The 12,290-nt window shown below is 40.4% G+C and overlaps 1 protein-coding gene across 1 annotated transcript; it reads right to left on the bottom strand.

Annotated features, from left to right (window-relative positions):
* Nucleotides 1-10,549: 10,549 nt before the first annotated feature.
* On the bottom strand, nt 10,550-11,728 carry LOC113904848 (olfactory receptor 226-like). Its single transcript, XM_027561937.1, has one exon. It carries the CDS (start codon nt 11,596-11,598, stop codon nt 10,621-10,623), a length of 978 nt encoding a protein of 325 aa, XP_027417738.1. The 5' UTR covers nt 11,599-11,728; the 3' UTR covers nt 10,550-10,620.
* Between the last annotated feature and the right edge of the window lie 562 nt (nt 11,729-12,290).

Here is a 12,290-nt window from a genome sequence, read left to right as displayed (position 1 = left end):
CTGTCAGCCATTGTGGCAAGCTCTACCTAGAGGGGTAGGGAAAAGGGAGGCCAGAGCATACATGAACACAATACAAGAATAGGCCACCTTGCAAGGCTGGAAGGAAGGGTCGTTTGTGAAGTAGTCCAATTACTTTAATCTGTGGCTAAGGAAAGAGGTTACCACAGGTTTATCTCTTGAAAAGTAGGTAAATGAATATATATTTCCACTAAATATCACATTCATCCATAAAGACTGAGGTTAGGTCCCACCTTCAGAATATGGTTCACTCTTTTGGCCAAACAATTTGTCCACCCTACTGTCCACTTAACACACAGAGGGTGGGAGATCAATCAAGGATCATCTTGATAACCTTTTGGATAGAGATCTTCTGGCCATGGCTCATGGCAAGGGACAGAAAGATGAGAGGCAAAAATACATGTTATTTTTGCCACTGCCTCCTTTCCACAGCAGCACGTGTCAGCAGACTTCTGCACTGCTCGCTGGATAGAAAGGGATTATGTCTCATCCCAGGGCCTCCAATCAACACCTTTCACCAGTGATGTAGTTCATTTGTAAGCAGTTCTCAGCCTGTCTCTCAATGCCTTTGACCTAATGTTTTACTTTGGGAAAAACAACTGGCTCTGATAACAGAAAGGAGTGATATTTCCCACACTCTTCAGTATGTAGACATTTTCCTTCAGGGCGTGTGTTAGTGTAACCGTCTGCATTTTTACTATATGCCAAATAATTTCCCACACTTCCCTTTGCAGATGAGTTATCAGCACTGACTTTAGAGTCAGAATAAGGCTACCAACTATGTCATCCTAAACAGAATATTCGGAGAAGGCGATGGCACCCCACTCCAGTACTCTTGCCTGGAAAATCCCACAGACAGAGGAGCCTGGTAGGCTGCAGTCCATGGGGTCATTAAGAGTCGGACACGACTGAGCGACTTCACTTTCACTTTTCACTTTCAAGCATTGGAGAAAGAAATGGCAACCCACTCCAGTGTTCTTGCCTGGAGAATCCCAGGGATGGGGGAGCCTGGTGGGCTGCCGTCTATGGGGTCATGCAGAGTCAGACACGACTGAAGCGACTTGGCAGCAAACAGAATATTTAACAATCAGGTACTTCAACACCCACTGTTGTAAAAGAATGTAATGTTAATAATGCCCACCTTACTGGTTTGTTGTGAGGATAAATGTGATCATGCATGGATAAGGCACTAGACTCATACATGCTACTTACGTGTGTTTGTTTAAACATGCAGCCTTTTTCATTTTCACTTTAATTCTTACTTGCTTTTTTTTTATGTTTTATTCTGGGGGAATGAGGTAAGCCAATTTCCTGGGGAATAGGATTATAGCATCTTTGAAAAGCTCTGAGTTGCAGATCACTCATGCCTCCTTTCTTATCTTCTTATCCTATGTTACTTTCATATATTTAATCATATCGCTGTTACTTCATATTCTCCTCCACGTATTTGCCACAAATGCACCTCTCAGCAGACTGTACTTTGTATCATAGAGAAATGCAGAATTCTATTTTCCTTGTTTTCAGAATTAATAGCCCTGAGCTCTAGAATCTCTGCAGTACCTGAGGAAAAAAATCCTTTCATTAAAGTATAGAATTTGTTTTCAGTCTTTTGTATGCTCATTTTCAAGAAAAAACACAGACACCAACAGACTTTTTCCTGGAAACGGAAACATATCTTTTTTGCCCTGGTCCAACATCCAAACAATGTCTCAGCTGCCCAAATTTCCCCAACCTTGGGTAAATGTGTGCTGGATCTTCGTTTCCCCACTCATTCCCCCATAATACCCTTTCCCCCATCCAAAAATGATGCCTGCAGTCATTTCCCTAAGCCTTTCCTCATCTTCCCTGGAACTTTCTTCAGGGATCAACAAATCTCACCTGGTACCTTCCACTTCTCACCAGGATCCACCTTCCCTATCTTCAAGAGTGAAAAATTCTGCACACATTTGCACTAATCTTGAGAAAGCAGGCTGGCTTGCATATTTTTGTACTCCCGGATATCCATGTCTGGTCTCTGCTTAGACTGCCTGATCAGTATTGCAGCACTGAGACCAGAAGACTAGAGCTGAGGCAGAATATATTTAACACTCAGCCTCTCTTCTTCCCACAGGACTCACCCACATAGTCTCTCTTGGCTCCAGGGAAACTCTCAAGATTATGTCCAGGGAACCTGGACAGGGAGGTTGACTCTCCATCCACCTATCTATTCCTCTTCATGCTCAAATATATTTAACTATACCTATAGAGAGAGTGTGGCCCTTTTTACTTACTACTATATGCAAAGTAGTGCAGCACCAAATTACTCAAAAATCAGGATAAGAACTCTGAGTCAGTTAATAAGGTAATTAATACATTCATTTGTTCACATCCTGCTTTTATTGTGCTCTTTTTATGTACAAGTCAATGTGCTATACATTTTTTGGAGTAAAATTATGTAGATCATGGCTTCTGCCCTCTAGGAACTTCTAATATTCTAATTGAAGTTAGAAGTACATACTGTAATGAATGTAGTATGTGATGTGTGACAAAAGAGAGGTGCAAACAAAGTGTTCTAGGTACACCAATGAGAGAGAAATGGTTTCCAACATAGGAATCTAGAAAAGGTTTCATCTAAGAGGTGTCATTCCAGACTCATTGCAGGAAAGTAGCATGAAAATAACGCAATGAGAAATAATTTTGGTCCATCAGTCAGAAGATCTGGTTTTAACGTAGATTCCATCATTTTAAAGATATTTGACCTTAAAAAATTATCTTTATTCCTCAGAATTTTATCCCACAAACCATGGTAATAATAATTCTAATCATATTATTAATGTTAGTTTCAGAAGTAATACTAATATGAGTATGTGTATGAAACAGAGAAGGCAATGGCAGCCCACTCCAGTACTCTTGCCTGGAAAATCCCATGGACGGAGGAGCCTGGTAGGCTGCAGTCCATGGGATCGCTAAGTCGGACACAACTGAGTGACTTCCTTTTCACTTTTAACTTTCATGCATTGGAGAAGGAAATGGCAACCCACTCCAGTGTTCTTGCCTGGAGAATTGCAGGGACGGGGGAGCCTGGTGGGCTGCCATCTATGGGGTCGCACAGAGTCAGACACGACTGAAGTGACTTAGCAGCAGCAGCAGCATGTATATGAAAACAGCTCTAAAACTGCTTTGTGGTAAGTATACAAAAGTAAATATTACCTATGTTGGAATATGAACCACAGCCATGATTTGATCAGAGGAAATGATGTGAGAAGGCTTTCAGTGTAGAGAGACAAGCACAAGAGAATGCAGCGTGAGGATGGCAGAAGGTAAACAGATGGCTATAGAGTCCTCGGCCTTGGATTGCAGGAAGCCCTCAGTCATTTGATGAGCATTTGAAAAGTATATACTGTGTGTTAGTTCAGTTCAGTTCAGTTCAGTCGCTCAGTCGTGTCCGACTCTTTGCGACCCCATGAATTGCAGCATGCAACTCCCTGTCCATCAACAACTCCTGGAGTTCACTCAAACTTACGTCCATCGAGTCGGTGATGCCATCCAGCCATCTCATCCTCTGTTGTCCCCTTCTCCTCCTGCCCCCATCCCTCCCAGCATCAGAGTCTTTCCCAATGAGTCAGCTCTTCAAGAACAGTGCAAAATGACAATCCCTTTTGTCTGTCAGGGCTTCCCTTGTGGCTCAGCTGGTGAAGAGTCCACAGCAATGAGGGAGACCTGGGTTCGATCCCTGGGTTGGGAAGATTCCTGGAGAAGGAAAAGGCTACCCACTCCAGTATTCTGTCCTGGAGAATTCCATGGACTGTATAGTCCAAGGGGTCATGAAGAATTAGACAGGACTGAGTGACTTTCACTTTCACTTTTGTCTGCCAAGTTATCCACAGAAGAGTGAGCCCACAGAATCTCTGCCCTTAATTGTGCCTCAGTAGTGGAGAAGATCCCCTGGAGAAGGAAATAGCAACCCACTCCAGTATTCTTGCCTGGGAAACCCTATGAATGGAGAAGCCTGGAAGACTACAGTTCATGGGGTCACAAAGAGTTGGACACAACTGAGTAACTTCACTTTAACTGTAAAGTTGAAGATCAAGTGCTAGAAGCTTTGCAAGAACAAAGGCCCAGGAGATACATTTGTATGTCTGTGAATAGGTGGATGAAGGGAATGAAACAATGACCTGAAAAAATGAGAAGTTCTAGAGAAATAAACTCCTAAAGATCCTAGAGGATAACATCTAGGCATCATCTGTCTATTGTAACTTATTGTCTTTTAAGGTAATACTAGTGACTTGTTCTAAATAGGAAATATAACTTGTTCCAAATTACTCTTTTCCATCCTGCCTGAGAAGAATTCAAATGAATCTGTGATATAGCAACCCTTCCTAGGTATATTGGCAGGTATATGTGTGATCTCAGAATACACAGATAACATGGATACGATGTGACAACTAGCAGTGCTGGATCCATTTACACTGTTTACACTTCTGTGACTAGGCCTTAAGGGGAAATCAGTTTCCCTTGCGTACAAACCAAGCACAGTAGTGTCTTCCTGTGCCCAGTCGCTCAGTCATGTCTGACTCTTTGCAACCCCATGGGCCACAGGCTGCCAGATTCTTCTGTCCATGGGATTTTCCAGACAAGAATACTGGAGTCAGTTGCCATTTCCTACTCCAGAGTGTTTTCCTACCTATCTCCAAATACAAGTCAAAAATGATGGATGTTTGTAGTTTAACTTTGTTTTTGCCCAGTAACACAGTCAGAAAAGAGTTTGTTTCCAAAGGACTCACTGAGCAGTGTCAGCATTTTACTTCAAATAAAAATTACTTGTATTATTTATCATTTATACTATCTACTCATAACACACTACCTTCTATATCAGGAAGTCCAATAGAAACATACCTGTTTTGTTCTTTAAAAAAACTAAGGCTGGGCCTAGCCCTTCCCATATTCCATCCATTCATATTCTTTGTCTAAAGGCATGTGGTGAGTTGGCACTATTCTAGAAATCTATGCTGGTTTGAGAAATGTAAGGAAACTGTTCGTTTTCTTTTTTCTTTTTCTTCAACCTCCTGAGTCATGTGGTTCTGCAAACGAATACCTTCAACTAGGATTTAGACCACTAAGAACTTGCACAGAAAAACACACACTGAATGTGTGTTAAACCTCTACATTGTGATGAAGTTGCACTATGTACCATACTCTAAATGAAATGAGAACTGTGTGTGTATGTGGGGTGGGTGCGTGCGTGTGTGTGTCTCTGCACATGTGGGTAGTATGAGTGGCATTTTCTCTGGCTTTAAAATTTTAAAAGAAAAAAAAAAAGCCATAGAGAGCAGTACTTGCCGAGGGTCATTTATTGCCCAAGTTTACAACAGTAGCGATACAAGTTTTTGCAAATTGAATTTGCCTCAGATTTCTCTGTCCTAATGCTTACTTTGCACAAGTATTTAAGCTATGGTATTGAGTATCCCTCTTTGTCGGAAATACCGCTCTTGCTTGACCATTGACTATGACACGGTTTCTTATTTATGTAAATACTTGCATCCCAACAGCCGACGGGCATTGGATGCAGAACCTAGAGCCAGTTTTCAGGAACAACTGCAAACCTGACTTGGTACTGTGCATCTATTCATAAAACACTTAAAACTGTGAAAATATGGTTTACACTTAACTGTACATAAAGGTAAATGGAGAACTCAGTTCAGTACCAGTTCATTTGTACATTTTGGGGGGGGGGCTTTTCACATTAACTGCCCATCTGTGTAATTTATAGTTTGACATGATGTGTTTGTTTAAAAAAATTACATAGTATAAACCCATTAAGGATCTGAGGGAAAAGAAGCTTAATGTAGAACTAAGCTTTTAAAGTATGTTTTGTTTTTTTTAATCCTGGTCTTGGTGCAAATGTTAGTTATGCCTTATTCATATCACAGTTAGGTCACTATGCTGTGACATGGTCTGTATTCATGCTGCCCTAGATACTTTTGTAATTATTTGTTGCAGACTTGTGACTGTCCCTCTTAACTTTCTTTTATGTAAGTAATTTGTAAAAAGTTTCTTAAAAATTTTGCTTTTGCTTATTTAATTTTGAATAAAAGCTAAATTCATAATAAAAAAAATAGAAATCTAGATCACTGGTGTTCAAGAAATGAGACTATGGAACATGAAAATCAGGAAGGCATTATCCCCTAAGGAATGACTGTAAGAGAAAATGAGAACATCTGTGCTGTAAGCCCTCGCTCGTCTCTGCTTGCCTGCCGCAAACAGTGGCAACTAAAAGAGCCAGTGTCATTAGTTAGAGCTGCTAAATATGTAAAGCAAAAACAGTGTCGTTTATATTTTATTTTAACTCTCCCTTATCAATCAGCTAAATTAAAACAGCATCAATGCATGAATTTCATGAGAATTAAAAATCCAGAAAATTGTGGAAAAAGTTAACATGGAGTCACTGAAATCAACTGAATCCTATTCAATTATTTAGTATGAAAAGACTGATAATGTATTCCTTTTTAAGTTAACTTTTTATTTTGGAATAATGTTGGATTTGCAGAAAAGTTTTAAAGAGACTTCTCATATTTTACTAGTTTGTTTCTCCTAATATTATCACCTGACCTTACAGTGTACACTTTCAAAACTAAGAAAGCAAGACTTGTACATTTTTTTGGTTACTAAACTCTAGGTTTTATTCATACTTTACCAGGTTTTCCATATTCTTTTTACATTCCAGGATCCAATCCAGGATCCAATGAGATATCACATTCCTTTTAGTTGCCCTGTCTCTTAGTCCCCAGGATTTGATAGTTTTAGTCTTTACTTGAATTTCACAACTGTAAGGGATTCTTAATGTAGCAGGATAGGGTATTTAGTACTATAGAAGGAGTTTATTCAAAATTGATGGGAACCAGGAGACATTTTTGAGGGCAAAAGCTGTCTACGTTGATCCTCATGTGCTGTGTAGATATTTGTTGCCCCTGGCCACTCTCAATATCTCTCCTATCTGAAAGATCCTATCTGGATCCAGTACTCCTATTTCCTATAATGATGAAGGAGACTGGAGACTTCCCCCAGACAACACCCTGGCCAAAGGAAATTACAAAAGAGCCACATCATTTATCAATATTTTGAAAAATCTGCAATTATAAAGATGATTTGAAATAAATAGGATCAAATGTAATAAGAATTTTTTAAAAAGTCCTCTATCTAGGTTTATGGACAAATAATTACATCAATGGATGATGAAGAATACTTATCTGATAATTAATAGTTCATTTGAAAATCTTAGGTTTGGAATATCAAATTCAATATCAGTCATGAGATCATATGACTGTGAACATATAGTCCAAGTCAGGAGAAGTGTCAATCCCACCAGAGTTAATACTGACTCACTCAAACATTTCAGTTTTGTAATCGAAAGATAAATAAGTGCAGGAGATTGTGCTCAACTTGTTTCCTACACCTAAAGTATTTGGTTTCAAATTTTGAAGTCAGAATTAGAGATATTTTTTAAAACTAAAAAAATTAAAAACACACACACTTTATTGTAAAAAGGTTGGAAGAGAAAGAAAAGTACAATAAAGGAAATCAACATCACAGGTGTTTCAGTTCAGTTCAGTTCAGTCGCTCAGTCATGTCCGACTCTTTGCAACCCCATGAATCGCAGCACGCCAGGCCTCCCTGTCCATCACCAACTCCCGGAGTTCACTCAGACTCACGTCCATCGAGTCGGTGATGCCATCCAGCCATCTCATCCTCTGTCATCCCCTTCTCCTCCTGCCCCCAATCCCTCCCAGCATCAGAGTCTTTTCCAATGAGTCAACTCTTCGCATGAGGTGGCCAAAGTACTGGAGTTTCAGCTTTAGCATCATTCCTTCCAAAGAAATCCCAGGGCTGATCTCCTTCAGAATGGACTGGTTGGATCTCCTTGCAGTCCAAGGGACTCTCAAGAGTCTTCTCCAACACCACAGTTCAAAAGCATCAATTCTTTGGCACTCAGCTTTCTTCACAGTCCAACTCTCACATCCACACATGACCACTGGAAAAACCATTAGCCTTGACTAGACAGACCTTTGTTGGCAAAGTAATGTCCTGCTTTTCAATATGCTATCTAGGTTGATCATAACTTTTCTTCCAAGGAGTAAGTGCGTATTAATTTCATGGCTCCAGTCACCATCTGCAGTGATTTTGGAGCCCAAAACAATAAAATCTGACACTGTTTCCCCATCTATTTCCCATGAAGTGATGGGACCAGATGCCATGATCTTCGTTTTCTGAATGTTGAGCTTTAAGCCAACTTTTTCACTTTCATCAAGAGGCTTTTTAATCACAGGTGTTTACTTTCTGCTAATTGGAGTTCACTGATAAGGAGGCTCATAAAATAGCTACACTACTAATGCCCAGAAGAGGACATTCCCTTCCCAGACGACTACCCAATTTCAGATACTTCTTCGACGGCAGAGGCAGAAGATAGATTTTTGGTGAACTGCATATACAGTCATTTATCAATTGTCATAGCAAGACACTTATAAGTTTACGTAACTGTTTTGGCACAAATAGATGTGAATATTAAAATTTTTAATAAGTAGAGACTAGCTAATAATGCCAAATAATAACATTGCCAGTAGCTTTTCATATACTTTTTAAAATCAAAATATAGTTGATTTACAATATTATATTAGTTTCAGGTATACAATACAGTGATTCAATATTTTTATATAAATTATAGCTTTTCATATGCTTTATTAAGCTGTAGACAAATATAGGAAAGTAAATTGCAACAACACAAGGCCCTTACACTTGCAGAGAGAAGTAGCCTAGTGTTCTGAGTCTTGGGTGATTGTAAGGAGTTACAATCCCAAAAATAACACACTGACATACCCTCTAACCATCTCTCTGTCCAGATGAATAAAGTTGCATATTTTATTGGCCAAGAAATGTTTATTTAAATAAATATGCTGGTAATAATACCTTTGCCCAGAATGCAGTTTACAAGAACAAGGGGTTCATTACATAATACTGCTAAGATTTCAGTCAAATTCCTTCTAGTCATATTTAAACAAATGAACAAGTAAGACCGATTCTATTTGGTACAGTGTAGTATTTTGATACTATTCATAACCTAATATTTGCATTTATTATATTAAGAATATTTTTCTGTCATTACCTCTATTTAGATTATAGTATTTTAATGTCTGCATGATATTGCACTTAATGTATAGACTAAAAATTGATTAATCAGTCTTCTGTGGAAGTTTAATATATTTCCATAGTTTTCTTTTGGTAAATATAAATGTCTGTATTTACTATTAAGAAATTTGATATTTCTTAATCAAATATTTCTGTTTCAAATGTTTTCAATATTGTTAGCATTTATGATACATACTGCCAACTTTTCTTCCAGCGAGGCTGTGCCACTTTGTACCGACTTGTATCCTAGCAAGATGTGCAAGGTTTAGTTTCTGAAACCTGCGAAAACTGCCTATAGATGTTACACACATGCTTTGCCCACATGGCTCCACATTATATTCCTTTACTATATTTCTTTATAGGCGTAATGTGCTAAACACTATCCTGAGCCCTGCTAATAAAGTGATGAACAAACAAATGTGATCTCTGGTTCCCTGGAGCTTACAGTCTAATTAGGGAGACTGAGTATTAAATAAACAACTGCACCCAGTCACTAGTTCAGTGTGGGCACTGACCTTGATAAATCAGGGAATGAAGCTCTGAACCCCTGTAGGCCAAGGGGTGATATATTGCCAATACAAAAATTCACAGTTTTCTGTCTCCCTGCCTTGTAATTCACACTAGCATGATCAGTTATGGTCCCACTACTTCATGGGCTAAATCGGTATCCTCCAACTAGAAGAGGTCTCATCCAGAAGTCTCCTGCTGCTTTTCCATAATGAAGCCTATGCTTCCTTGAATGGCTTTTCTCCTTCTGCTTCCCTTTTTTGTATCTTCTGTCTCAGAACTAAAATTCAGTAACAAATCCAGGAAGAGCCACTTAGAAAAATGCTAGTTTTACATTTTTTTTTGCCTTAAATATTGGAGTTCAGTCATGTTTTATGCTCATAGTCATCCCTTTCCACCCCACCAGGATACATGCTTCATGAACGTGTTCTATGTAAATTACAGTAGAGCAGACAACATGAGATCAAGTTCTAGCCTGTATGCTAAGACCTTGTCTTGAAGAAATCCAACTTCTAGCTTGTAATTCACCTCTCTTCCTTGTCCTGAATTACTTCCTTGGTGGTGCCTTGGAAACTCTAGTCCCTAATTTAGGCTTGAAGAGCTCCTCTGCACTTCTTAGAAGACACAGATCCTAAGTTTAAGAGCACTGGTGGTGGTGGTTTAGTCACTAGTCTTGTCTCACTCTTGTACCCCATGGACTGTAGCCCCCCAGTCTTCTCTGTCCATGGGATTCTCCAGGCAGAGTACTGGAAGGGGTTGCCATTCCCATTTCCTCCTCCAGGGGATCTTCCCAACCCAGGGATCAAACCACTTCTCCTGCCCTGCAGGTGGTCTCCTGCATTGTAGGTGGAATTTTTACCGCTGAACCACCAGGGAAACCCAGTTATTTATCTAAGATTTAATACCTCCCTTCTACTTGTGCTAGCTCTCCCAGGCTTAGTTAGCGTCATGGCCCTGGTGCAGGTGTAGAGTATGGCGTAAGGCTCTCTTTACTTCTTGGTTGCGCAGGCAGTAAATGATGGGGTTGAGCAGTGGTACAATGACAGCGTAAAGTACAGACACCAGCTTGTTGGTGTCAAAAGCTGAGAGTGCCTTTGGGCGGGCATAGATGAAGATACTGGCTGCATAGAAGATGACCACCACAGTAAGGTGAGAGGCACAGGTGGAAAAGGCTTTATGGCGCCCAGCAGCTGAGGGAATGCGCATCACAGCACTGGTGATGGCCATGTAGGAGGCTCCAGTGACAGAGAGTGGCCCCAGTAGGATAAAAATGGCCAGGACAAAGTCTGTAAGCTCTGCCGTGGACATGTCAGTGCACGAAAGGTTGAGCAATGGAGAGACATCACAGAAAAAGTGATTGATGATGTTGGGGCCACAGTAAGAGAGGCGAGAAATGAGAAAAACTTTGACCATTGAAATGCCAAAACCTCCTGCCCAGGAGCCAGCTGCCAGCTGCACACACAGCTGGCCACTGACAATGACAGGGTAGTGGAGAGGATGGCAGATGGCCACATAGCGATCGTAAGCCATAACTGCAAGGAGGACACACTCAGTGCAGCCCAGGCCCAGGAAAAAGCAGAGCTGTGTCATGGAGCCCTCAAAGGAGATTAGCTGTCCATGGCCCCGTTTGGACCCAACAAAGCCAGCTAGCATCTTGGGAATAGTGACTGTCACGTACCAAATCTCCAGGAAGGACATATTAGCCAGAAAGAAATACATGGGTTTGTGGAGGCTGGGGTGGCTCCTGATTGCCACAATGATGAGTATGTTCTCAATCAGCACCAACACATAGGCTAACAGAGAAAGGGCAAATAACAGTGCCCGCAGTGGTACCGGAGCTGGGAAGCCCAGCAACACAAACTCACTCACTCTCCCACTCTGGTTCTTCCTCTCCATGGTGCCGGTCATGCCCATTGCTTTTCAGGGGAGAATAGAGTGTGTTCAGGAGGCAGCAGCAGAAACTCAATCTTTCTCCTGATGGGTTTATAGTGGCAGAAGGCAATGTGAGTAGTGCATGTAATTCATCACTGAACTGAAGCCATTGTTTTCTTCTGTAATCTGGAAATGAGCAGAGACAAAAGCAGACAAAAATAAACTATCTTGTATTGGAATAGGATGAGAGTGTATTCTGGCTCTTGGAGAAGCATGGGTTGATAAGCATCAATTGGTCCCTGAAAAATATAGATCAAACCCAGAAATATTAAGAGTCTTAGCTGCTCTGAAGTGAGAGTTTGTCTATGAGCTACATCATGACTCCGTTTTGAAGAAATAATTTATATCTTAAAGGCATTATGATAAGTAAAATAAACCAGAGAGAGAAAGACAAATACTCTGTGTCTCTGTTTTATATGGAATCTGAAAACATCAAAACTGGTAATCAGTTTATACCCGAGTTTCTCTTTTCTTTATGCTTTGTGAGCAGTACTTGAGCATTTCTCAGTGTTTGAGCCACTTGTCAGGCTCCTTGTCCATGGAGTTTTCCAGGCAAGAATACTTGGATGGGTGCTTTTATGCAATTACAAAATGTCATATCCCTGGCTTACATTGCCCGTCACTCCCATTCTTACCATCCACACCCACCATTTATTTATTTCAAAAGTATTGGT

Source organism: Bos indicus x Bos taurus, chromosome 15 (assembly GCF_003369695.1).
Source record: "Bos indicus x Bos taurus breed Angus x Brahman F1 hybrid chromosome 15, Bos_hybrid_MaternalHap_v2.0, whole genome shotgun sequence".
NCBI classification, from domain to species: domain Eukaryota; kingdom Metazoa; phylum Chordata; class Mammalia; order Artiodactyla; family Bovidae; genus Bos; species Bos indicus x Bos taurus.
Note: the sequence above shows the minus strand (reverse complement) of the source record. Positions and strands in the feature narration are given on the sequence as shown.

What these genes read in the sequence shown, in the direction of transcription:
- LOC113904848 (XM_027561937.1), bottom strand. Translation starts at nt 11,598, where the DNA reads ATGGGCATGACCGGCACCATGGAGAGGAAGAACCAGAGTGGGAGAGTG.